This window comes from Buceros rhinoceros, unplaced genomic scaffold (genome assembly GCF_000710305.1).
Source record: "Buceros rhinoceros silvestris isolate BGI_N320 unplaced genomic scaffold, ASM71030v1 scaffold9626, whole genome shotgun sequence".
In the NCBI taxonomy this organism is placed as follows: Eukaryota; Metazoa; Chordata; class Aves; order Bucerotiformes; family Bucerotidae; genus Buceros; species Buceros rhinoceros.
The window spans coordinates 23,916-50,200 of record NW_010415778.1 but is presented as its reverse complement, the minus strand read 5'-3'; the positions used below and the strand labels follow the sequence as shown (position 1 = coordinate 50,200).

At 35.0% G+C, this 26,285-nt stretch overlaps 1 protein-coding gene across 1 annotated transcript in view; it reads right to left on the bottom strand.

Moving 5' to 3' along the window:
* ADAM23 (ADAM metallopeptidase domain 23) overlaps nt 1-26,285 on the bottom strand; it is a 70,039-nt gene that overhangs the window by 20,222 nt on the left and 23,532 nt on the right. Inside the window, exons 4-15 of the mRNA XM_010137539.1 lie at nt 23,150-23,213; nt 18,729-18,811; nt 17,946-18,009; nt 15,407-15,479; nt 14,811-14,884; nt 13,804-13,869; nt 9,799-9,870; nt 7,160-7,326; nt 5,123-5,207; nt 4,338-4,428; nt 3,071-3,119; nt 1,024-1,123 (exon numbers count right to left, since the gene is read on the bottom strand). Coding sequence (XP_010135841.1) covers nt 1,024-1,123; nt 3,071-3,119; nt 4,338-4,428; nt 5,123-5,207; nt 7,160-7,326; nt 9,799-9,870; nt 13,804-13,869; nt 14,811-14,884; nt 15,407-15,479; nt 17,946-18,009; nt 18,729-18,811; nt 23,150-23,213 — 988 coding nt within the window. The remainder of the gene's footprint in view (nt 1-1,023; nt 1,124-3,070; nt 3,120-4,337; nt 4,429-5,122; nt 5,208-7,159; nt 7,327-9,798; nt 9,871-13,803; nt 13,870-14,810; nt 14,885-15,406; nt 15,480-17,945; nt 18,010-18,728; nt 18,812-23,149; nt 23,214-26,285) is intronic.

Here is a 26,285-nt window from a genome sequence, read left to right as displayed (position 1 = left end):
CAAAGTACTTTAACTTCAACACTATGAAACGCTGACACAGAAAACATATAAAGATAATCCAGCCATTCTACTGGGAGCATTTTCACAGAAGTAAACCAGATTTTTATTCTGTATAGTCATTTTACCTTGCTAGACAGCCATCATCAGAAAATAAAACTGTGTTTTATATTCTCCCTACTTTTTTCTCCAAGAATTCTTATATTTTTATTCTATAAACAAAGATTGCTACCCTAGAAAAAAATTTTAAAAACTCTAGCACGCAAAATTTTTTTGGTGCAAGGTGGTGGTCTACCAAAGGATATAGGACAGTAAACAGAACAGCCTAATGGTCTCACATGGTATTAAATTCTACAAGGACAGCAAGTTTGACACCATGATTAAACAGAATATTAATACTTTAGATTGACCTTACTTTGCAAAAAGAGCCACATGAAATATTTTTATGCTACTCAGCTTTAGAAGGATGTCACACTAATATTGCCTTAGAAAAAAAACATGACCTTGATAATTTTTTAGATGAAAAAAAGCAAAGGATGGTACAAGGAAACAGAAATTAGACTTGGTTACACCAATCTGAAATGAAATTACTTTAACTTTGAGAACAACCATAGATTGCTACTGTCTATATCAAATAAGCTACTGATTTCTAATTCCTACTGTGGTAATTTGCATTCTTTTTAAACAACCTCAGTTTAAAAAGCCCAAGAATTTAGTGTATGTGGAGCATGCACCATGACCTCACTTCTGGATTTATTTTGCACTCCTTTCAGCTTGATAAGTAGGGCATTTATGCTGAATAGGGATGTCTCTAGCTGTGAAAAATCAACTGCAATATCTGTCAGATGCATTCTTAAGATTATTTTTAAATGTTATGGGAACGGACAGTCAGCTAATTACAAGCAACCTCAATAAAATACCCATATAGACATTTCAGTAAATTCGAGAACAGATGAGTGTTAGTGAAATTATTACATTTTCATTACAACGCCTAGCAGAGGTGCTGACTATCTACATATTTATTACCTTTGTTGGTCTGTTGAAAAGACAGGCACCTCCCCCACGAAGTAAAAATTCTTTGTATTCTGCAATGCTGCATTTGGAGAATTTTCTGGAATGGTATACCCTAAAATAGCAAAGAATTAGCTGAGTAAATGCCTTGAAACACCAACAGTCACTGGAAGGGAGTGGAGGGGTCAAAACATGTTTGTAGTACTGTAAATCCCAGTTTCTTACAACCACTGTGTGTAACAGTGTATCAGCTCAGTCTTATTCCCAAACAATAAAACCAGAACAAAAGAAAGTTTTTAAACATTTTGCATTTTTGTATCTGTTATACAGAGCTGCAGTATATGAAACCGTAGTCAGTCATCTGATCTTCTTAACAAGGTGAAACCACACCATCATAATAGCTGCTATGCACCCTCTCGACTATGTATAATCCAGTGCTCACTTGGATTTGTTTTCCCTGCAGCTTCAGTTTAAGAGGATTACATTCCAGATCCCTGATTTCATGCCAGGGTTTTAAAGCTGTTCAATTAATCTGATCCTATTAATAAGGTTAATTTTTAAAGTAACCAGAGCCATAAGAACAGCTTTATAGGGTCAGACTAAAAAATGCACTTTAACCAAATCCCATCTCTGATTTTGGTCCTGAGAATATGCCCAGGGAAGAGTAGAGAACTGAGCACTGTGCTACTACTATTTTTTGAGCTTCCAACAATTTTCAGCTCAATTACTTTCTGGGATGTCTTGTCTTATTAAATAAACTTCATTGTATTTTATCCCATGAATTTGCCCAAAATCTTCTAGCATCCACAAGATACTATAGCAAGACGTTTCACAGCTTAATTGCAGACTGATAAAGAACAATTTCAGCCTGTTTTTTCTGCCACCTGTTTGCTAGTCTCATTTCATGTCTTCCTAGTTCTTCCAATGGAAGAAACAGTACTCATCTGCCATGTTGTTCATGATGGAGTTAAGCGAAAAGCTTTACACTGCAGCTAATTATTCACTCTTTTCATTAGTCAGTCCTTTTCAGCTTCTGGGTGACTACCATCTGCTCTTGATTTTTTTTTTTTTTTACTGTTATCTTACCTACAGAAGAATTTTGTTGCCACAACCTCTTCTACTGAGATTTCCGTCCAAGACCGATACTTTGATGAGTTCACCATAGGAAGGAAGCTAGTATCTATTCTGATCAATGCCTGCCTTCAGATTCCAGAAGCAAACTTCCTAAACAAAGTTATGTTGCATTCCTACAGTGGCTGACAGTTACAAGTCTACAGGGAAGCCGTTCAGTAATTCTGCTGAAGAACCAATTCCCAAATACCATATGAAGAAACCAAGCTCATTCTGTCTTAATTTTTGCAATCAAGCTTGCACACCAAGCCAGAATTCTGACAGGAAATGATTTATAAGACTCAAACCCCTATGTTTCCTTTTCTAATCAAAAGTTTACAGTACAGAGAACAGAATCTTTGTTGGTGTGTGAGAGCAGACAGCAATGAAACCTATTTTCCTCCCATATGAACGTGCTTCTCCCTCAGAGTTCTCTAATCATTTTGCTAAGGATTGAGAGAACTTGCTGAAAAATTCAAGTTTCTACTTTAATTCACTAGGGCAGAAACAGAGAGATCTGTTCATACAAAATCAGAATTTTGAAGGAATTGTGGAAAAATTAAAATTTAGGAGAAAAAGAGAAATATCATTTATCAAAATTTATAGCACTTTTTCAGCTGCATGTAAAAAGTACAACTGGATTTATCTAATAAAAAAATATACATTATTTACTTTTTCAATCATTGTAAGTTTAGGAAAGCATTAGTGAGTACACTGCATTGCACTTCAAAATATAAGATTTCCAAATAACTTCCTAAAATTTGAATAGCAAAGGAAATGAGTCGCTGAAAATTGCAATCATTGATCTGTATGCCTGGTTTGTTCCACTGCTTCTAGTTTTCATTTATTAGTTCTAAAACCCATAGACAAAACCCAATACATAAATATTTATGTCATAGTGTAAATTATGAACTCATTCCAGAACCCTCAGTTACCGATAGTTATAACATACCCGGTTTCCTCCATGATGCAACCACCCCAGGATTCAGTGCAGTCACACTCTTCTCAGACAAGACCGAAATACAACAGAAAAGGAAAGCAGTTATAAATATGCTTAAAATAAATATAAAGTACTCACTATAATAATGAACCTTGACTATTTATACAAAAGCGAATTAGCAAATCAGTCATTAGAAAAAGTAGTTGAGTGAAAATGGATTTAGTTTATAGCTATAGCATGTCAACAGTGACCAAATGAAAACCAAAGATCAACATCTTACGGTTGGTAAACCAGAAGTTACAAACTACCCATAAAAATTATCCACTCAAGAAGAAGTATTTTCAAGAAGAAAGGTTTGGTATTATAGTTACTACTGCAAAACCATACTGTTTCTCCACAAAATATATTCACAGATTATTTATACAGTTATTTCTGTTCTATCCAGGTTTTCATTAATCTTTCTCTATAAAGGATATGCAAATAAGGAAACTAAGCTATCATTTTGTCATTTCAAAAACCTCTATCTTACAGTTTAAAAATATTCTGATTTCCAAATTACACAAACTGTTTGACCTGTAATCAAAAAACAATGATATAGAAAATTTTTTAGCAATTTGCAAGTTTACACAATTCAAAAGCGATGCTTTACCAAACAACATTCCCTAAACTTTTGCACACTATTTCCTACTTCACAGATTCCTGAAGTGATTCCAAAATAAAGTCAGCATTATCATTCACGTTTTTAAAGAATAAACAGAAAGTAGCCAAATTGCTTACGAGATGTGAGTGGTAAAAACCCAACGACTTTCTTTAGCCCCAAAAAGGGCTTTTGCAGCAGCTTTTGTACCTACACTCTACATGTTTTAAAGCCACGTCAGTCTTACCTTCTGGCTGAGAAGCAGCAAAGTAGCAAGTTGAGCAAATGTCACCCTGGACAAGGTTACAGTTTCTTACTGTTTCTCCAATTATACATCAGGTACTTTTGTATTTTAAGAAATCAATCATAGTTCTACAGGAATTAAAGATTTCATTATGATAGATAAGGAGTTGTGAGTTAAATTAATGGTGTTATTACCATTAAACTTTTGAACCTTGGTTGTGAATCTAACCTGATACAGTTCATCACTTGGTTAAACTCAAATTTTGGAGCATATATTTCTAAAAGCAGCAATTCTTGTTCCACAGTTACAGCACGCTTGGTGTTTGTTTTAAATATTACAAAGAAAAGTTTATATATTTATCTAAGGAGGACAAAAGGACTCCGTGTCCATGTACATACTTGGTTTCCTGGCAGCTGGCTCCCATTGTATTCCAAGGTTCTGAGCAAGACTTTGAGCTAGTTCCTGTGCCATGGCCAAAGGAAGGCCATACTGCAGTTCAAGAGGAGCGCAATTAAAAAAAAACAACAAACTTATTTTAATGAACACTATACCAGCTCATTCTGACCTACTATATACCTACTAATTCAGTAATTCTGTTTATCCACTTGCAATTCTGTGTGCATATAAGGAAAGTAAACACAATGAACATAACAGAAAAAAATTTTCCTTTCTTAACCTGAGGAATCCCTGTCTGCTGATTAACCTACAGAAAGGAGTCTGTTTGATATATATGTAATATAGTTTTGTATGGTACAATTAACCTGTGTTAAAACAGGAGATTTTCATATCTGATACACAGGGACCAAATTTTTCTACTTTTAATGTTAAAAAAAAAAAATCAGTAAGAATTACATGTCATCAGCACTCTAACAGCAAGGATCCAGAAGGATGTTCAGTGCTTTATTTCAAACATTCCTGTCTGAGATTTTTGGGTCTAAACGTCTGTTAAATAATACTAGAAGGCAATTTAATATCTTAAGAAAATAATGCAGACAGGAAGAATGCTTTTTAAAAGGAAAAGCACAGTGAGCAGTAGTTGAATGATGCTACAAGGTTGGCTGTGAGAATCCTAACTTTTTAATATGTAAGTTATCTTTAAAGCCCTGAATACTGAAACATATAACATCTGAGGTTAAAAAGTACAGTTTCTATTTTATTTCACTTTAGTCATGAAAAAAATTACCTCATTCACTCCTACTCCTCTGGTCGCAGAACAAACCCCTCCAAAGTAACTTAAGCTGCTCCTTTTGTAATGAAACGTAACATTCCTTACCAACAAATCAAAATAAAGAAAATATAACACGTTGACATCGGGCACCAAGAACTTACTGAAAGATCACATTGTCACACATACTATGATACACTGCACACACATTAATCCTCATCTAGCATCAAAAGCAACTGCAAGTTTACAAACAGGTCACCAACATCAAAAGAGTCAATTAGATACAGCCTTCGACAAAAACACTATTTTTATCTTGTAGAGTCAGAATCAGTCCCAACCCATGAACAAACCAAGCAGAGAAAGCTAGAGTATCACATTCTTAGGAAAATACTATAACATATCCTTTAAAAATATAACTATGTATTCCAATTTATAATGTCAGAAGGAATTCTGTACTGACATGTATCAGTATCGAGAATTTTTTTAATTGCGCTCTTAATCAAAGCAATTCAAGTTCTAGTTTCAACTCCAAATGAAAAGACTGAGAAATACACCTAAAGGGAAAGTAATTTAATACTGCCTCCTTTCATATATTGTTAACAAGCCCCAAATAATTTACTTAAGTTAATGTAATCTGGAGGATATAAAATACCCATAAACAATTATGAACAATACATATTTTAACTTCTTAGGCATCAAAATAAATCTACACAGCCTTGTGTTCAAAATTTAATTTTGAAAACTAAATTCTTTTACAATAGCAGAATCAATGGCTTTTTTTTTTTTTAAATGACAGGATACTCTAGACAGGTTATATATAATTTTTTTTCAGAGCGTTCTGGTGGCCATCAGAACTTTCAAACTGCAGCTTAACTGTACTAAATGCTTAAAGCCAGACATTTTACAACAGACAGAACGACAGTAAGGTCTGAGGTTGGCAGGCACTTCTGGAAATGGTCTAGTTCAACTCCCTTGCTCCAAGGAGGCTCAGCTGGAACAGGCTGCTCAGGGCCATGTTCCATAGGTTTTTGAGTATCTCTAAGCACGTCCACTCCACAGCCTCTCTCGGGGCAACCTGTTCCAGAACCTGACCACCTTCACAGTGAAAGGGTTTTTTCCCCTTATGCTTAAATGGAATTTCCTGTATTTCCATTTATATTTGGTACCTTTCACAGTGTACCACTAAGAGCCTGTTTGCCCACTGGCAAACTCTTCAGCAAGTGACACAATACATGCATATTAAGAGTGCACATCATCAGCACTTGGCAAACATTATGAAAAATGCAATTAGCATTATCTTGCAATGCCTGTATTAAGGCAGTACAGCTATGACGGAGGCTGCTTCATCCCTATTTTTATCTTTCTCTGAAGAAGATGAGTTAACAGGAGGATCCCATGGAAGATATTTGTCACTCCATTCTTGTAGTATGTAATGCTGCTGGGAGAAGGCTTAAGATCTTTGTACTGAACAGAGGAAGACCCTCTTCATAACTCTTTGCTTACAATGCTGTGAAGTGAAAGAAATATCGTTGCCCAAGGCTGATGTTGTGCCTAATGATGGAAGCGGAATTTCCGCTCAAAATCCATTGTGTCTCAGAAAATTCATTACAGCTCTAAAGGAGAACTTTCATTTACGAATCATCACTGCAGCTACATGTGTGAATAAATATAGTAACTGGAATGCTCTTGTGGCAATACATGTTGCTGCCATCTCTGCCTTCTCCTGCTCTTCACTGGGAAAGCAGTACATTAAGAAAACTACCTTTGGGTAGACCTTTCAGAAGACACTTCAAATACGTGATACTGTCTCCAGGTCACAAAGACATTAAAATTTCATTACAGATACATATCAGCACAACATTGGTATATGCTACACCTATTAAAACACCTGTTAAAAATAGACAAGTGTGTTAAAAAATAGATTAAGCTTCCTAAGTAAGGCAGATGTTGATTATCAAGTAAAAAAGTAAGCAAAAAGCGACAGGTAGACAACGGCAGTAGATAGAAATGTATATAGAACTGTAATAGTCTAAACCATTGTAGAATGGTACATACGAGAGCAGGTGTACAGCATCAGCATGCTGTTTGATGTAGTGCTGTCGATACTTGGAGAAATCATGAAGCATCTGCAGGGGGTCAGGGTGAATATTAATACGATCTCTGTCTGTCCAGGTTTCCACAGCAACAAGAACCACCCTGGTGTTCAGCTGTTCCTTGTATATCTGAGGGCAGAGACAGGACAGGCACAGGAGTAGAACACTGGGTCAAACATGCACAGTTAGCCAGTAAGAGTAAAGCAGAAGGACAAGAGGGATAAAGCAGGAGGAAAACATGGAGAAACAGTTAGCTGGTAATTCCTTGGATTTCCTAAAAGTTAGTATTCTGATCAACGTTAATTTTATGCTTTAGAGGACAATAAAACCCTCGCTGCTCTTTTTTTTGAGCTACTCCCTTTTCTTTAAAATTCTCATGTCAAGTAATTTCACTGAGTTTTGCAGAAAACCTGTATAAAAAACAGTAAAGAAGAAATTTAAAAGTACACTTGATGATCTCAAAGAACAGCCAAAGCCAATTCTTAAGATTAAATAATTTCTTAGTTCTCCAATATATCAAAAAATTTCATTCACATTCATTTTCATTTATAGTATGATCATTTAATGTTTCTTAAGTAATGTGGAAATTAAGAATATTAATTTTTCTATTAATTTTAACGTAATTGTAGCAAAAGACAAGGAAATTACAATCAGGCCCTAATAATTGTGAAACAGCTTTAAAATAACCGTTTTAACTTTGTGCATGATACTTGATTCTGAAAGAAAACTGTTGCTCTCTAAAACCACCAAATTTTAATAACTACTCAGAACCTGCAGATCTACAGAAGATGCATTCCTTATCCACAACAGACAGTCTGCCCATGAAGACTTTTGACTTATATGGAACACGAAGAACACTTACTGATTATAGTTACAATCTAAAAGCACTGGATAATTAATACACAACCTGAATTGCAAATATCCTCCTGCAGTTACAATAGATTTTTACACTGAATTAGCTAGCACTGACTAGCACTTTTGTATCAAAGCAACATTACCCTTATTAAATAAGTCTATTTTGCTGAAGAACAGTGAAGGCAAAAATAATGTTAATATGCTTCAATTTGAGACAAGCAGGCTGAGGGCATACACAGAAAATGGTTAACAACATGTGAGAAAGCAGTAAAATTAAACCCCAGAAATTCCATATGGGTGGATCAATAAATACTTTACTTGTGTTTGCTGAGAGGAAAACCGTATTTCCTGAAGAAAACAGGAAGAAAAGAATGGAAGAGGGGGCAGAGAACCCAGAAGCCTCTGAAAGCCAATATCCTTTTCCAGTAATATATCAGTAAGAAATACAGCTCATTCCTTATGAACACAAGGGAATAAAAAGGCAAAAATTCCCACTCCTTTTCATACTTTATTTAAAAAAAAGACCATTAACACGTCATTTTGCAAGTTCATTATGAGAAGACTGAGTTCTACACTGGAAAGAAGCTGAATGTTCCTGTATACGCACATACAGCAAATGAAAACGGAAAAACAGAAGGAATAGTCAGAGAAAAGAAAGATAGATTAAATAAATTTTGTTAAAATACAGAATAAAATACCGAGAAATAATGATCAGATGAGGAAAAAAAAAAATGAAGATGCCATCCTTTCTTTGGGAATGTCCAATATAAATTGCAGAAATATTATCTCAATTATTTATACTTTTACCTACTCTAGGAACTTTTCTTCAGACTACTGGCATTTTCAGACCATTACACAAAAATATTCCAAAACACTTCCAATACATCATATATTATAAATATATCCACCTAAATTCTCAATATATATACAGTATACATAATACTTTATATTTAAGATACTAAGAAAAAATACTGTATTGCTTCCTCCACACTAACAAACTGTTGACAATGTCACACAGTGCTATTGGTATCAATAATGTCACATGGAAAGGGGATTTAGTCAGATTTTTGCTAGCTTTTGTATTCATCACTACCAGAGAATGTATCCTGTTTTCACTACAAATACAGCCCTGAAACATGTGTGGTCATTACACATTGCATATTAAAAAGAGGAAAAAAAACCCCCACAAATCTTAGTTTATATGCTCTATGTGAAATTGTTCTAAAATTTAATCAGGGATACAATATGATACCTGTGTCAGTGCTACCCATTTATAATGTACTATAATGGGATTTTGTTTGGTTTTAAGCTATAAATACAGATTTACAAAGGAGAATTTTTATTTACCCTCTATTTTTCTCCCAATAGAAATGTGTATCCTTTATGAACTATTCTTGCAGCTTCAACCACTTCTGATTAGATTTGTGCTACAAATGTGAGCTCAGTTAAATCCCATTCTTAAGCAGTGACAGATACTGAAGGCTCCTTCAAGTCTGAAATTCTCCCATGCAACAGGCAAACTCTGGCAGGTGCAAGCTTTCAGAAAAATGTCAAAGATAACTCGGTGGTTTCTTACACATTCACTCCAGGCTATTCTTCTGACAGGAGCTGGAAATGAGTTTTAAAATGTAATTTTTATAGCTACTCAATTTTTTATCCTGGTATCTGCTAATGTTAACTTATAAAATACAGTGCTAAACTAACAAAGTCAATGATACAGTTTTCAGAAGAAACTTTGATACTTACAGCATCTACGAGGTTTACCACAGACTTTGCAAAATTGTTTGTGTAGGCATTTGAAGAACGGTGCTTTCTGAACTAAAAGGAGAAGAAAAAAGTAGAACACAGTGAGAAAATAAATATTTCTTACTAATTCTTTACTTTTACAGCAATAAAGAAAAATTAGTATTTTAAGAAAGAGTAAGGGAAAAACCTAAAAAAAATGTTTCAGATCACAGCCTCTATCTCATAATCAAGAACTCCTGGAAAATAAAGGAAGCCATGTATGCTAGACAGCCATTCATATCTATAAAAAAAGAGCATTAAGCCACAAGAAATATCCTATTTAGAATCAGAGTTCAAATGTTTGAGACAAAATTACAGGTCAACATGAACATAAACATAATCTCAAAGTTGAGAGGATGCTGTACCCATTAAAACTGCGCTTAACCTGACGGGTTAAGTATCAGACTGGGGTAGCCACATTCCGTGACTATAAGACATGAAAATGAAGCATTTACCACCTGTCCTGCGTACAGCTCTTTGCAAAGGCATCTTTTCTCTACTATAACACAAAACTTTTATGACAAGTAGCATCAGTTATACCAAAAGGCAGAAAGGAAGAGGGATTGCATCATAGAAGTAAATATGTGTTTGAATACAGAAAGAGTTAAGCTGAACACCTTAAGTTTTAACTTCAATTTTTTCCCATTTCTATAGACTTAGAGGAGCTGCATTACAAGATGTGCTTCCTAATTTGTGTCATGACAATTGTTTCATGTCTTTCATCATCCTGCCCCTCAAGTCCCCTCAGTTTCAAGTCAAATTTGCCAAAGATGCTCCTATGGTATCTGAACATGAACCTGTGACTTTCAAAAAAATATAAAATTATAAACCAAAATGGCATTACACAATATGATACACAGGCAGGAAAAAATAAGTCTTCAAAACTTCAGAGAAAAAGAACAGAAACTGCATGGAACAAAGAGGGTAAAAAGTCTTCATTTAAAAAACTCTTATTAATTTCAACTACTGGTTAAAAGCAAGAAGACTCATCACTTCATGAGCAAATATTATCAAGCTCCATGAAAGTGTCATCTATTCCCACTGTGGAAACACAGTGACCAAAAGGAAGCCTCGAAACAAGAGGGTATGACGCTTCTCTGAGCAACTGAGTAGCTACTCTCATCAAGTAAGTTGGATGATTAATTACCTTCCCAAATTAGAATAACAAAACAGACAAATCCTCTGTTTTCCAGAATTATGCTTGGTGCAAAAGTGAAATTAAAACTGGAAGGCATATATGCTTTTAAAATTAAATAATCTATTTCTCAAATTGAATGTCAAAAGTGTGACACACACACACTAAATATAGTAGATAAATTTTCCATCCCTCTAAATTTCAGTAATTTTTGCACAAGCAATCTAGTTTTATATGGATGAAATGCCATAGATACAACAAAAAGTTCAATCTTAATGATGACACTCATTCATTGGACTTCAGGAGGATAACTTTCTTTACTTATGCAATTATTAACTGCAGTTACTCACAGTTCCACAATGCTTCAGCACATATGTTTGCAGAGGCCCCTTCTCTATAACTATTCTCAAAACAAAGCACTTTCAGCTACAGTGCTCTTAGGATGCACACTGGGAAGAGTATCTGTATCATGGGACACTGCTCCCTAGGGAACCGTGACACTAGAACAAACTAATGGGGGACATAGGAAGGTTGGCATTGGCTTTGGGGTGGGTTTTGGGGGGGGGTATTGGATTTTTTTTGAACCAATCTCAAACTTTCCCAGAAGTGGAAAAGTAAAATTAAATGCTTTGGAAAACATTTTGGTTTTCAAGATAGTATTTAAATGCCAAAATTAATAGCAATATACAATATAATGTGTTTAAAAACAGCTCCTAAAACAGAACTTAAGCTAAGTCAGTAAGAAGTGCAACAACCTAATTAAATACATTTAGCTGTGTCTCCAGTCTTACAGGAAAGGAAAATGTGAAAATATACGGTATTAGCCACTTAACAACACAATGGCCAAACAGGTTTAAGATACTTCTTCCAACACAGAACCTTGCTGCAGGAGAGATCTGCCCTCCACTGGTGAGCAGAAAACCTTAAAAGTACATTTAGTGAGTGGCTGGATTGGCAGGCTTTAACTTGTAATTCTGAAGACTTAAGTATATCTACTTCGTTCCTTGAAAAGAATTATTATTTGCTTCGGAGTCACTGACAACTCTGAAGCAAAAAAATCTTGAATGCTTGTGGTCTAAAGTTCTAAGAAATAAGCCTCAGAGGAGACCACGGCTAGGGTCTGTAACAAAGGTAGTGAACAGGATGGTTGTCCTTTAAACATGTCTGTCTGTAATACGAGGCCAGAGGAAACAAACATAGAAATAGTATCTCTTCACCAACCACAGACCTCAAACAAGTCAACAAAATGTCTGTAACTTCAGAGGTACTGTGACCTACCCCTAAACAACTAACACGTGAACACTCTTAGAACAGTTTCCTACCAAGTGGCTTTACAAGGGAAAACACTTCAGTAAATTTCTGTCCCACTCTTTCCACCCGTTCAAACTCCCCCCATACTGCTGAATTGACACAGATTAAATACAGGCTATTTTTGCCTCATTGAATTTAGTGCCCCCTCTTTCCACCCGTTCAAACTCCCCCCATACTGCTGAATTGACACAGATTAAATACAGGCTATTTTTGCCCAGACTATTTCCATGATTTATTAAACAGATGAGGTAAGGTTGTATTATACGTCTGTTCAGCACTGGAACAATTACAAAACACTGCACCCTGTTCTGATACCTGCTATTTCTGGCTCTCTAAAACATCCTTCAGTGTTGACAAAAGAGCCCGCAACAATGTAAAGCATCGGGAAAACATACAGTAGAGGGATGCAAGGAGCTCTTAGAGAAACTTGGAAGTTTATTTTACTTGCACATAAAATAAGCAGAAACTGTTTTATCAACCGAATTTGATTTAATAAAAAAGGTCTTGCTAACAGAGAAGCAAAGTCATAGTAAGAGTTGATGATCCTTATTTGCCTCTCCGTCAATGAGCAGCTGAGACAGCTAAGCGAGACAAGGGCTCAGAACAAGGCACAATCAAGTTGTTTTTAGGGTAATATGCTGTTGGTTCCAATATATTCTTTGTTACTAGAAAACTTTTAAACCTGCACTGAATATTTTTCTGTAACAGATTTACTAAAATGTAGCTATTGGACTCAAATTTGTGATGCTTTTCAAAATATAAACAACTGTTTTATAGATGGGTTTATGTTTACACAACTTATTACTCCCCAGGCTGCTGTCTCCTGATGATTCATAAGGGTAACACACGGACTCTTTGATAGCCTTGCTTAGCATAATTAGGGAAAGCAGTGACATTTAAAAAACAAATGTCACTTCGTTTGTTTTCTTCTCATCCTTCAAGACAAAAAAGAAAAATACGTGGGCTTCCACCCCGTCTTTTAAAAACAAAAAAATATTGACAAACACTTTCTGAATAAAAAAAAACAAACCCGAACAATTATTCTTATACTTCGCTATCATTCCTGTTTGTAATTGTGGATCAGTCAGGAAGAACAATCAGACAGTTCTGCCTATATGCTTTGCCACGTCAAAATTTAAGTTAGTAAAAACTAAACTCAAAGTAACAAGTATCGACCTCTTCCATTGTTACTTCGGGGATAGGATATAAGTTTAGAATGTTTAGTATGTTCTGGACATAAATATTTTGTTGCTTTACTTGTTGGTTATGGTCGTATTATATTATCCATATGACACCAAAGTGTTTCAGACGTATTTTGAATATATAATTGCTGTAGAAAAATCTTCGGTAACGTTAAGCATCATTAGGTATTATGGCCTACACTGTGTCTTAAGTGCAAATGTTAACAGCTGCTGATAAACGAAATATTTGACCTAAAAGTAGCTGATGCAGCAAAACGCTGTACATCAACCTACAAATTGTAACCAAAAGCAGTACTACCGCTGAATTTATATACTCACCATTTTATGGTCATTGACTATCATGAGCTCCAGATACTTCATTTCTTCAAAGATACCACGAGACACCTGATGGATTAAAGAAATTCTTTGAGAAGAATCATGAAGATCATTTAAAATTCATTTAAAAAATAAAGACAATATTAAAAAAAAAATAACTGCAGCTGAATTACTGACAGAATTCTCATAAATATTATGCAGGGTGTGCAAATCTGTAAAAACTGGGTCAGACATTCAACTAGGGTGAATAATCATAGCTCCAGTAACTTAGTGCGTTACGATAGAACTGGCTGAGAATCTGAGTCACATCATGAAGAATGTTTAGAGTATATTATTTTTTGGTTCAGTACAGAAATCACAACTGCTTCTCTCCTCCCATTTATACAAAGGAGAAATATCTCAAACACTGAAAACTCTTGATCTGCAGTACTATTCATCACAGATTTAATGAAGAAGGAAGTTACTAAAAATACATATGCCTTAAAAAAATATGCTGTGGGTTGTGCAACTCAGTGAAGAAATACACATTTATCTTCAACTTAATTATTGCCCTAACTGACATATATGCATGTGCCAGCCCTGAGGACTGTCCACTTTTTTTCTCCCAATAACCCAGTTCTGGGTGTTGTCATTTGAATTTTTAATTTAATCGTGCTACTTAACAAACCGAATGAAAATAAAGTCAGAAAACTACAAAGTAGCAGGACTTCATTCAAAATTATTCTATATGCTCAGGCTGACTCAAACCTTAAAATTCTAAACTCACTTTCACTGCTAAACTTCCATTCAAATGATGTATTATAGTATCGCTGTCGCTTCAGAAAATTATCACTTTTCTTCAAATACTCAATTTCTAAAGAATAATTCTCTTGGTTTATCGTTCAATAATTGTGTGACAATTACTAAGTTTTCTAAAGCCTATGTTCTCTCAACATTAAAAAATCCAAAAATTAGTGGGTTTAAGTTTGTTTTTATAAAATATCTTAACTGAGGTTCATGCTTCTACTCACTGCTCTCTTTCTTCTCTTTCTCCTCAGCCACTGTAGTTCAGACAGAAAGGGCCATTCAGAACTAGATTCAGTCTCTGTACAAATTACAATTTAAGAATTTCATGGCATTATTTTAAACTACTTATGTACACTGTCTAAACCAAAAGCAGATTAAGTTCACCAAAATTAGAAGAACCTTTGCTATTGAAATGTTCATTTTCTAAAATACACACAATATCTTGTAACAAAACTCAAGTAATTTAGAAATCTAAAGCTAGAATTAAAGCACGCAAAGGGAGGTAAAGAGACTGTAACCTGGTCTGAGATTATATGTTTTTTCCCATCTTGTCTCCTCAATGGTATTAATATCACTGATAAAATTAAGTGCTTTGCAGAAGAAAGCTAAATACAGATCTTCACAGGGAGAAACCTTTCAGCTGCTTTTTGACAACTCTAAATTTCATTGCAATAATTGTGAAAAAATTCACATTAGTATCTATTATTCAAGGTTTTCTAAATAATCAGCAATTTTATATAGACTATTAATAATATTCACATTTTCCAAGTTATATATACAATCATTTCCAATACTGAAAAACTCATAAGGAAAAACATACCATGATCCTGCAACTGCTTGGAGGCTTGTGTTCCATAAGTTCTTTGGATGATATGTGGCCTACTTTTACTTTCCTGATAAGAAAAATAGATGACATTTTCTTCTCATTAATGATGTCAAGCGAAAACTGAGGCACTTCTTTCAGCATTTATCATTTGAATTATATTTCCATGAAATGCAAGCAACCAAAGTACCAGTTCATCATAGCAGGAATTGGAAGCAATCTATTTGCAATCCTGAGCAAATCATGAAGCCTCTCTTCTTCAGCACATTTACTAATCACAGATATGTGAAAAAAATCCTTTAAAAGCCTTAGGGTTAGAGAACACAGACCACTTATTCCAACAAATCAAATTAGAGAGTATATATTTAGTTGAGTATATATCTAGTTAAAATCTTCCTCCCACAGATAAAAAGTAACTATTACTATTTATGACAAAAATTTATCTAATTACAGCACAATGCCAGAAACTTATCAATACACTACCTTATTTCACCCTGTTTTATTGGTGTATACAACACTTAAAATGGAGAAGGATTTTAATGTCTGTCATGCCCCAAATTATCACATTTTGGTATCTAGAAAACAACTCTATTCTTCTGTAACACCTCCTCTGCAGAACCTGCCAAAACAAACAATTCTTTCAAAGGGTAGGATGCTACTTTCTGTAACTTCCCTAAAAATACATAACACATCCAAGGAAAATATTCCATATTTTTACAATTTCGGGGGGGAGGAGGGCAGGGGAGAAAGAAGATTTCTATAGTATCTACTATAGTTAAGATTAATCAAGATGAATAAACCACATGCTGAAGGCTGTGACCAAGATATTTCTCTCACAAAGTACAATCAAAAAGTGAGCTTCTGAAAACTCTTTGCAACTCTATTATTTTTATCTTCAGCAGTTTTGAGAAAAATATTCATCTCATCTGTAGTCTTATAATTTAGAATTCCACTTGAATTCTCAGAGTTGGCAGATTCTATCTCACCTTTATAACTAGAACTTCTACTTTACTTCCAAATTTTACCAAAATACCACAAGGAGAGAGAGATCCTGGTTTCCTTTGTTCACTCAAGCAAACAGTTTAGTCAAATTCTTCTCTGCCTGCTGGATGGATACCATTGTATAAAATATAATCTCAGTGAATTTACTGTACCTGTGCTGTCAGTTTTCAGCCTTACAACCTTTACGAACATGCTACATCAAAACATCAAAAGCATTACACAGCTTAACACATGGTACGTAATACTATTCCTGAGGAGGTTTTGCTAACTAGATGAAAACAACCACAGACACACTTAAGACACAGAGGACTGTTTAACCCATCTCATGGCCTTCTCCTTAGCTGTTATGAACAACTAACGTACATAGTATAAGGCTCCCACAGGCAGAGCTATTAGCACTGTTTATTATTAATGTTGTCCAACACTCGCCAGGCAAAAATTCCTCTTCCTGAAGCGGCTAAGTGGTTCACACTTTAAGAGACTTATTTAAAACCTTCTACAAATACATTTTGGATGTAGTATTTTCCTGTGCCTCTACTTTCGTTCACAGCCCAGTAACTGTCCATCCAAATGATACTGATACCTCTAAATGTTGATCCAGTTTCTTTGAAAGCGTCAGGAGTCAAAGATTTTGCATTTCTTTCTCTGGACTGTAAGTTTCACTTCACAGTCATTAAAATATATCAGTTCTGCAGCATTACTTTATTTGTCATATACTGATAAGTACTAGAGTGAGACAAGCTTGAGAGCTGTGACACAGCATCTGGAACATGCCCTACAGCTCAAGTGGGATACAAACCTTAAGAATTCTGTCTCAATGTTGCAGATTCATTTCACTGAAAATCACTCAAGTCTTTGAACCATTCAAGAAGTAGAAATCTATCAGGTTTTACTACTGTCTGTGAAGCTGAGTCAGTTCTGTTAACAGCTAAAGTTTTAGGAACAGCTGTATTATAACACTTAGCATGAAGTACAAAAATAATAGCAGTTAGCAAGATATTTGAATATGCTGGATCAGAATCATTCAAGCTACATATGTGTCAAGTCAGTAGTCACTGTAAAGTATAAGATAACACCCAGGTATAATTATCTACTTGATCTACTTGTGGAAACAAGGTAGGCCAAGAGCAATCTGATGCAACTATTTAGAGAGAGATGAATAAATAACCTCCAGAGATCCCTTCTATGAATTTATAAATCCTTTAGATCAAACACTAGAGCAAACTGATGAATGCTTTTTAACAGTCCATTATTATTTACTACGGAAACAGTCTTATTAGTCTGCTCCCAACATCTAAGTGATCAAACATGACTAGGAAAAGAAAGATTAAAGAAAAACAGAGAAAAATCTTAGGTAATTCACACTCACACATTTCTTGCCTTAAATAAATTCCAATCAAGTGTTTTAAAATACTTTTTCATATGAACGCACAAGAGAGGTCACTCATTTACTGATTTATTCTAATACTTCTATTTGCTAGTCCTTGAGCACCCTCTTACCCAAACCAAATAAATAAGATAAAAATAAACTTACTGCACTGTGGGTCAGATGCATCGGTTCTATCAAGTACAAATAAGTACTATCTTCAAACATGCCGCTAGAATATGGAGTAAAGAAGTGATGTTTAGCATTACATGACAATTAATGTGACTCCAGTGTATGATTTTTGACGAGAAAAAACAAACTTAGGGCTGAAAAACTGATCAATATTAAGATAAATTCCACATATGTTCACTATGTAACATGTGGTTAAAGCTAGGAATTTTTTTTTAGAGTTTAGGCACATTTTAATGAACTAACACTGACCGTAATGGAAATGTAATGATAAAGCATGAAAAAGCATACAGATTTAACCTTGGAAAGAGGAAGTTCTAACACATATTAGCATCTAGAATATAATGAACAGATCAACAGCTGAGTTGCATTCAGCAGTAACTAATCCTAGTAAGGTCTAATTTCTCTTTCTTGTACAATCTAACAAAAATAGAAATTGTTCTATTGGTTGACAGAGTCACAGGTGAATACGGAGCATGCAAACTGCTACAGTACAATTCTTGTTTATCCTTTACCATAAGCGTTCTAGTGCAATATTTATTTGCGCGTACTGTATGCAAAAGTTCCATGACACAGGATCAAAACTTTATCCCCAATGATACTAAAAAAAAATGCTAGCAGTTTGGCATACCAGGTACTGGCATTTAAAACATAAAAAATGTTCGGGCCTGTAGAGTTTCAGTCCCTTACATATTAAGAGATAATATTCAAGAGTAACTATTAGTTAACAGCCTTGTTTGAAAAATGAAAATGTGCACTTACTGAAGTCCATTACAAGTTGAAAGAGCAACTTTGGAATTCTTGATACCTCTGATATTTCCATGGTAGTAACAATGCTCTCCACCCTAATAATGTTTAAAAACAAACAGTCACACACACTGATTTAATGTCTGTTGCTTAAAACTAAGGCAGAAAAAGATCTATCACCTCGCATTAGGCAAAACTTCAGAGAAAGCAGTGATATCTGCATAAATACCAATGACTAGCCTGAATTGCTTATAAGAGAAAAGCTGTGCCCAGTAAAGACTAATTTATGTAAGTCTTCAAACCATAACATGGGTTATTCTTTTGTTGAAGTCAGAGTATTCTTTATCTTTTTTTCAAGCGCATTTCTTTGCTGTAAATTGATTCTGTAAAAATGTTATGTAATGCCAGTTACGAGAGCATTGAATTGTTTCTTGGTTCCTTCCAGGTCTGTTAAAATTACAAGTGATATAGTATTCATCAATCACCCGGCATGTATTTGGCTTAGATCTGGATTCTACCAATCCTTTCCCACTAAAAATTTATCTATTAAAATTCTACATGATTAGACTGTAGGTACCAATATCACTAATGGTAAGTGAGTCAGAAAATTAATTCAGTTTAGGAACACCAAAGTATACAGTTGCATTTTTACTGTACATATCAAAAGGGTACTAAAAGTCAACTCTTGATTTTAACTGCATAAAATTCCAAATCTATGCAAACCCCAAATTATTCACAAAACCAGCAGGATTTTTGTGTTTCTCTACGGAAATGACAACAATGATGTTTCAGATAAGGTCCTGCCGTTTAATTAAAAAAAAAAAAATTACCTACAAGTGTGTTTAAATGTTAGAGACTAAAAAAGCCCATCAAAATCAGGCAAACTACATCCAAAACTGTGATCCAAACCCCCAGTTCTCAAAGGCCTAATGACAGTAATTAAGAGAGACCCTGCTGAATGCTGCAATGCAAGATTTGAACAGTCAGCTGATGCGGGGATTAGGTTGAACAGAGTTAGTGCAAAATGTGCTACCACATGGGCGTACAATGAAGCTCTGTGTACAGTCTTTCACTTCTCCATAAGAATGTAAGGGAATTTGCAATATGTGTATATATGGAGGGGGAACAGAACAAAGCAGGAGACCAAAATACCACAGAGAAGAATCTGTACATTCCTCATATCTTGAATTTCTGATCCAGAAAAGCCTTGCTTGGATGCCAAATACAGTGAACGCTACACACTTTCCTCTACGTTAAAAAGTGCCAGTTCCCTGGACCTGCCTAGTTTTCATCCTACAATGAGCTAAGCTGAGCTCTCCTCTCCTGAAGCACCTTGCTCCTGTCTAAGTGCTCCTTAAAGCAGGCAGAGAACTTCAAGCAGGCTCAGAACACACCTAAGACAGATCCTCACAAAATAGAGTTGTAGTGGCTTTCTTTTCACATACTGATCATTACATGCCAACGCCTCTCTTTGGCTAGTAACTGCAGCACTCGTCCCACCTTTCCCAACTCATGAACAATTCCTTGAAGAGAATCAACTCACATCTCCCCACCTTCTAGAAGTGTGCTTTACCTCCAAAGCTACTGGCTACTTTGTCAGAGCATGACAAAGCTACACTAATCACACTAAAGCAGTCTCATTTTGTAGAAAACACAAAGATTCATGAAGTCATAAAGAGGGAGGGTGACTCTGTACCCCAGAGGCTAGGAAGCTTCTAGGAGGAGGTCTTAACAGCATAATCTATAAACAAATTAAGATGAGAAAATGCAGGAATAACTGACAAAGCAACATCTACTCACATAGAGTAATTACTAGTGTTAAAATAATTTAATGAAAATCTTTGTAAATCTCCAATTTTTTACTTTTTGTAGTTCCACAATTTGTCATTTTTCTCTGTATGTTCTAGTGTTCTGTGTACTGGATTCATGTGATATAATTTCTCCATGTAATGGAAGTAGAGGTCTACTGCACTATCAAGAGTTTTGTATCATTTGATTGTAAATAATATATATACAAGCTATACAGCATATTTTTAGGATTGTATACTGTGGACAGCAACACGCTAAATTATTAAATCCGTTATCTCTATTCTGATACAGAAATTAATTCTATACTTATTGCTGGACAGCAGAATTATTAATCTCTAAAATTCCATAAATCACTGCGGAATAAATCGATTAGACTGTTAGTGGCTTACAGAACTATTAAGGGTAAAATAAACTGGCTTCACAGGCATGTTTCAACTGTTTAAACAAGAAGAGTATATGCATTCTCTATTACCAGATACAAAGCATGAACAGCAACAATAACAGACTGTTAAAGCTATGAATGTTTAAAAAGAAACCAAGAAAGTTACTCTAAGGCATTGCTTTGACATTTCTAAAGAAAAAGAACGAGTGAATTTAGAAGCTGTTAAATACCAGAAATTCTCCTGCTATACGATAGTGAAGCTAAAATGGGGAAAACTGAATTACACTAATTTAATTCATTTGAACAGTTTGTCTTTAATGCCTATCAGCAATAACCCCATCTAAACTAAAGGTAAAAAGTATTCTCAAAACCCTTAAGTGTGGTTGTCTCTCTCACACACCGTTTCAAAAACGTTCACCATCAAAATATTCTTAATTCTGGTGTCATGCCATCTGAATTCCAACAAGCATACTGGATCCATTCCTTCTGCAATTATAACAACCCAAGGAAGTACCAAAGATGTAAGTGCTTTTTGTTTCAGTATGCACAGCATTATTTCCATTTTACATCTTATTTAATGAGTAATTCAGATTCTGAATGATATTCCTCACATAATTAAATCAAAGTACTACACAGAAAGCAACCACTACATATTTAGCTTTCCATCAGTGAGAATGCGTAAGCCATGATTTTTAACAACTATATCATTATCTTTATCACACAAGTAGCTTTTCAAGATTTTTTTTAAAAGTCACCCAAATAAAGAAATTGCTGTTTATTTTTCAGTGTTTTCACTCTTGTAATAAACTACTCCTTTTTCGAAATTACAACACTTCTCATCAAGTTCCCACTTCTTTACACCTACATCAGGAAACTAAACAATTTTTTACTTATTCAGGTCCAAAAAGGATTACAAGATACTGCAAAATGACCAAGATACAATCCTTATTTAATCTATGCAAATTGTGTATCTTCTGAACTTATAATGAAGACTTTTACAGATTAAGGTGAACTCAGGAGCTCCATTATTGTTTCTAAATAAATCAGTTCAGAAAACATCCCCTAGGAAGTCTGGATCAAGTTACTGCAGCACGTAAAGGTAGTCCATTTGCTGAGTCTGAAGTTCTAATATAATTTTCCACTGAGATTCATGATTCAGCAACCGCACTGCTCAATGCTAGTACTGCAGCTGACAATTGCATGAGCTTGTCTAAATGCCAGAGGGAATTGTTTTCTTGCATAATTTAGCATTTTTGCCTATTCTGCAGAGTACTGAGTCTTAATGAAAAAACTTCCTTAGGATGTTACATGAAACTATTTTTCTTCTTCAGTGGAAGAAAACAGTATTTTGCAATAATTATATTGTGATGTTACTGTTTAATTTGGCCCTAATCTGAGATACATTGTTTTATTTGCAATTCTCTATAATGAGGGCAAAAATAATAAACTAAACATCTAATATTTGAATAAACAACAGTCCCAACTTGCTGAAGGCATAAACGCAACTCAAATGCTTGCTTTCCTTCACTCTAAATAGAGATTTATTTCACATGTCATAAGCTCACAACAAATATTTCAGCATTCATAGAAAGTATGGAAAAAAGTCATTCCCTGAAAATAGTTTATAACCTTCCTAGGTTCTCAGGGCTGGACTATCTTGCATAACTTTAATCTTTTTGACTTTGGATCAATAGCCTATGGCACTGAATTAAATCTGGGAGCTGGACTGACAAATGTAATTAATTGGATGTCAAGCAATATGCTGGTTTTATAATAAATGAAATCTTAACCTCTGTAGTTCAGTCTTTCATTTTCTGTTTCACAACCATGTAATTCTTACAAAGAAAAGTCACTGCCAGCTTTTGTTTGTTTGACCGTGTTTTATTACCTTTAGCCCTTCCCCTTGCACTTTGTGCTAAGGACATGTAAATAATTAATAAAGACTATACTGATGGTGACTTCAACCTTTTCATCCCCTACAATTTACAAGACATAATTCTTCTGGCACTATCTGGATCATCTTCACTGATACAACCTACTACTGCCTACCCCTCTAAACAACACCCAGCTTTCCCTTTTTTGCACAATTCTTACTGTATTAACTGGGGTATCCTTACAAAGTGAGATCACATTAGCTTTTATGTGTGGTATTTTTAAGGCTTGCAAAACTTTTTTTTTTTTCCAAACATCTTTATTGATGTTGTTGCCTCAGAAAGACCATTCTGACACTTTAAGAGCACAATACCTTAGAAAATTTTGGTTTTCCATCTTCATAGTGAATTTCCACATAATTGGAAGATAACAGGTCACTGTCAAAAAAAAAAAACAAGATGACAAAAATATTACTGTTCTTTATATTGCTGTAAGTGGTTTGGGGTTTTTTGTTAGCACTTTCAAACCATTTTTTCTTTCCAAGTAAATTAGCTTAAAAAAACCAAGCAGCTTGTGCCCAGTCATTGGTTTGCTCATGCACTGGAGGTCAGTGTTACAGATGGGGAATTTTATTCTACCACCTAATCTCCTGTATTTTAGCTTTACAATTAGATAATTAGCCTTTTAAATATGCAAAATATTATCCCGTGGCTTTAGAACTTTGTCTGCTACCAGTAACTGGTACTGACAAAATGTGTGTTTAGTACATTATTGTTTTCAAGTAAGTTTTGTGTTTAATCTAAGAGTTAAACAGGGTATATGTAAGGCTGAACAAATACATACACAATTGTTCTCAAGGCAAGAGTGTATGCTTTACCTGTATTTCACTTTTATAATGCAAATAGTCTTTTTTTTTCCAAAACCAGTAACTTTCTTAAAAAAGAAAACACAAAACACACATTAAAAAAATCCCAGCCATACTACCCCTTTTCTTCCTTTCACTTTTTCTTCTCAGATTCTTTTCTCGCTCATATTTTTACTAACTCTGGCAAGACACATTTCTGAAGGACAGGAATTCTCCACACTGTATAGTTTACAGTTCAACATTTTTTTTTTTAAATAAGATTAGCTAGCCTGTACATATCCTGGGTTAGCTTCAACGGCCCATTCATCTCTCATCCCATTATAATCAGGATCGCAGCACAGCAGTTAAGGAGCGCAAAGCACTTAAATGTTAACTGGCCCCATTATATATACAAGACAAGCATTTTACTTAATGTGATCCAGAATTCTCAGCATTTTTCAAGCCTCTAAGAGCCTGCACCCTTCCAAAAAAAGCCAAAACCAATACCAAAACCCAAGCCAAAACCAAAACAAAAAACCCAAAAACCCAACCAAAAACACATTTAAAGGATCTGGTAGTGGTACATATATCAAAACAAAAATATTGTGGAAGCTTGGTCTGACAAAATAGCTCTGACGGGAATTCATGACTAACAAGTTATAATAATGGGTATCTCAAACTCAAGTTTAGGCTATTAGCAGCCCTAATAATACCTTAATTCTGGGACTACCAGCTCATAAAATTGATTCTTCATGCCACATTTATCAGGCACTACACTTAGAGATGATCCTGCAGAAGTCAGTTACCAGTGGTTCTCTGAAAATTCTCTTTTCATGGAACTGAGAGACATTATGGACATTCTGTGGCTGCAAAGCCAACACTATTAGCCATGAATAATTGCTCAAGTCTCATAATTTGTCTTAACCTTCAATTTGATAGCAGTATTTAATAGGTATACTTTAGAAGTGCAGATTTAAAAATAAACTCAGTTGCATAAAATCATTTTAACTTTATCATGTGAGCTATAGATTTCCCGCACTTTAATACAAATGCTTTATAAATAGCGTAAACACTAGTCTACAATGCAAACATTCACTTCTTCAGCATGGCAAGCCTTGAAGCTTCTAAAGAGGATTACATATACAAAGCAATTAAACTTTAGAGTGTTGATAATGTCCTTTCCTTCTTTGCATTTTTCATACTTATTACGCAGCATAAGGACTGCTCTCCTCGGTACTTAATGGGATGGTACAGACAAGGCTAAAGGTAACTGACTCAAGCAGGAAAATGGAAATTTCTGATTAGATATAAGCTTAAAAAAAAAAAAAAAAAAAAAAAAAAAAAAAAAAAAAAAAAAAAAAAAAAAAAAAAAAAATCACTGAGACTGGCTAACACTGGAACTAAACTTGAAAAGGCCTTGACCAGATTCTTATTTTTACAGGCACTTCTTCCTGAATTCACTGAATTCACATCATTTGGTTTCCTCAAACAAAGTCCAGAATCAGCATTTAACTAAACATTTACAAATCAAGCTCACACTTTGTTTTCCCCCCCACTTCTAGTAACCTTACACAACTGATCTCAGAACTGCCTTCAGTGCTATCTAGTGCTTTTGGCATCTCATATGACTTGCAGTAGGTGATTTTCCACTGTGTCAACTGACTCACAACTCACTGCAGTTTAATTAGAGTATTTGTGTCTCAGATTTATCCCATTTCATGTTGCAAAAGAGCTGCTCAAATTTTCCTTAGTCCACCCTTTGCAGAATCTTTTCAGAGTTCCAGTGCTCTGCTCTTGGATTTCGACTGAACTTCTGTTGTAACCCAGTTGTTTCATTTATCTGTCAACATTTTTCATTCTTGAGCTTCTCATTACTTCCAACTGCAAAGGGATTTCTGATTCAGGTAGTAAACAGTGTCCCACATGATAGGTATCTAATATGACACGCTTATGATGGAATACTCCCTATATATATGTTACAAGTATAAAGCAAGAATTCAGCAGACAGCAGCTTTTCCAGTAGAGTCTACACTTTCCTCATTGCTGGCTTTCCAGTGCTATTGTCATGCAGGATGCACTGGATTCAAGGCACATCAATGAAACGCTCCATACTGAACAAATTCCCTCCGAAGAAAATTGAGGCCTGCTAGTCATGATATACTTCCAAAATGCCACGCTGCCAACAAAATATACCTTTAATTTACAAACCACCCTTTTGCCCAATGTAACACAGTATCTACTCCTAGAAGCTGGAGTAGAAAATCCATTATAAGGCTACTGTCTTTCACAGATCTATTCTCACACTATGCTCTAACAGGGCACTTGTTTCTGATCATTATTACGCTCTTAAGCTTGTCACACATAACCACCAGCACACTGCAAGGGCATTTTCCTCTTAACATCTCCCTCAGAAAGAATTTTGAACTTTCCATTGAAAAAAATCAGTCCGCTTCTCCATAAACTGAATGCCTCTTCCTTGGTAGGTACCTGATTTTTGCCAGACTCCTTGCATCACTTAATTAAAGCTATCTGTCTACACTAGCAAACATCCTAAAGAACACTTGACTTCCAGACACCCAGAAATCTCTCAGTTGTCAGGGGTTAAGGCTGGGCCAACCACTAGATGAATGACAGATGCTCTCTATGAACTCCTTTCCCTTACCAA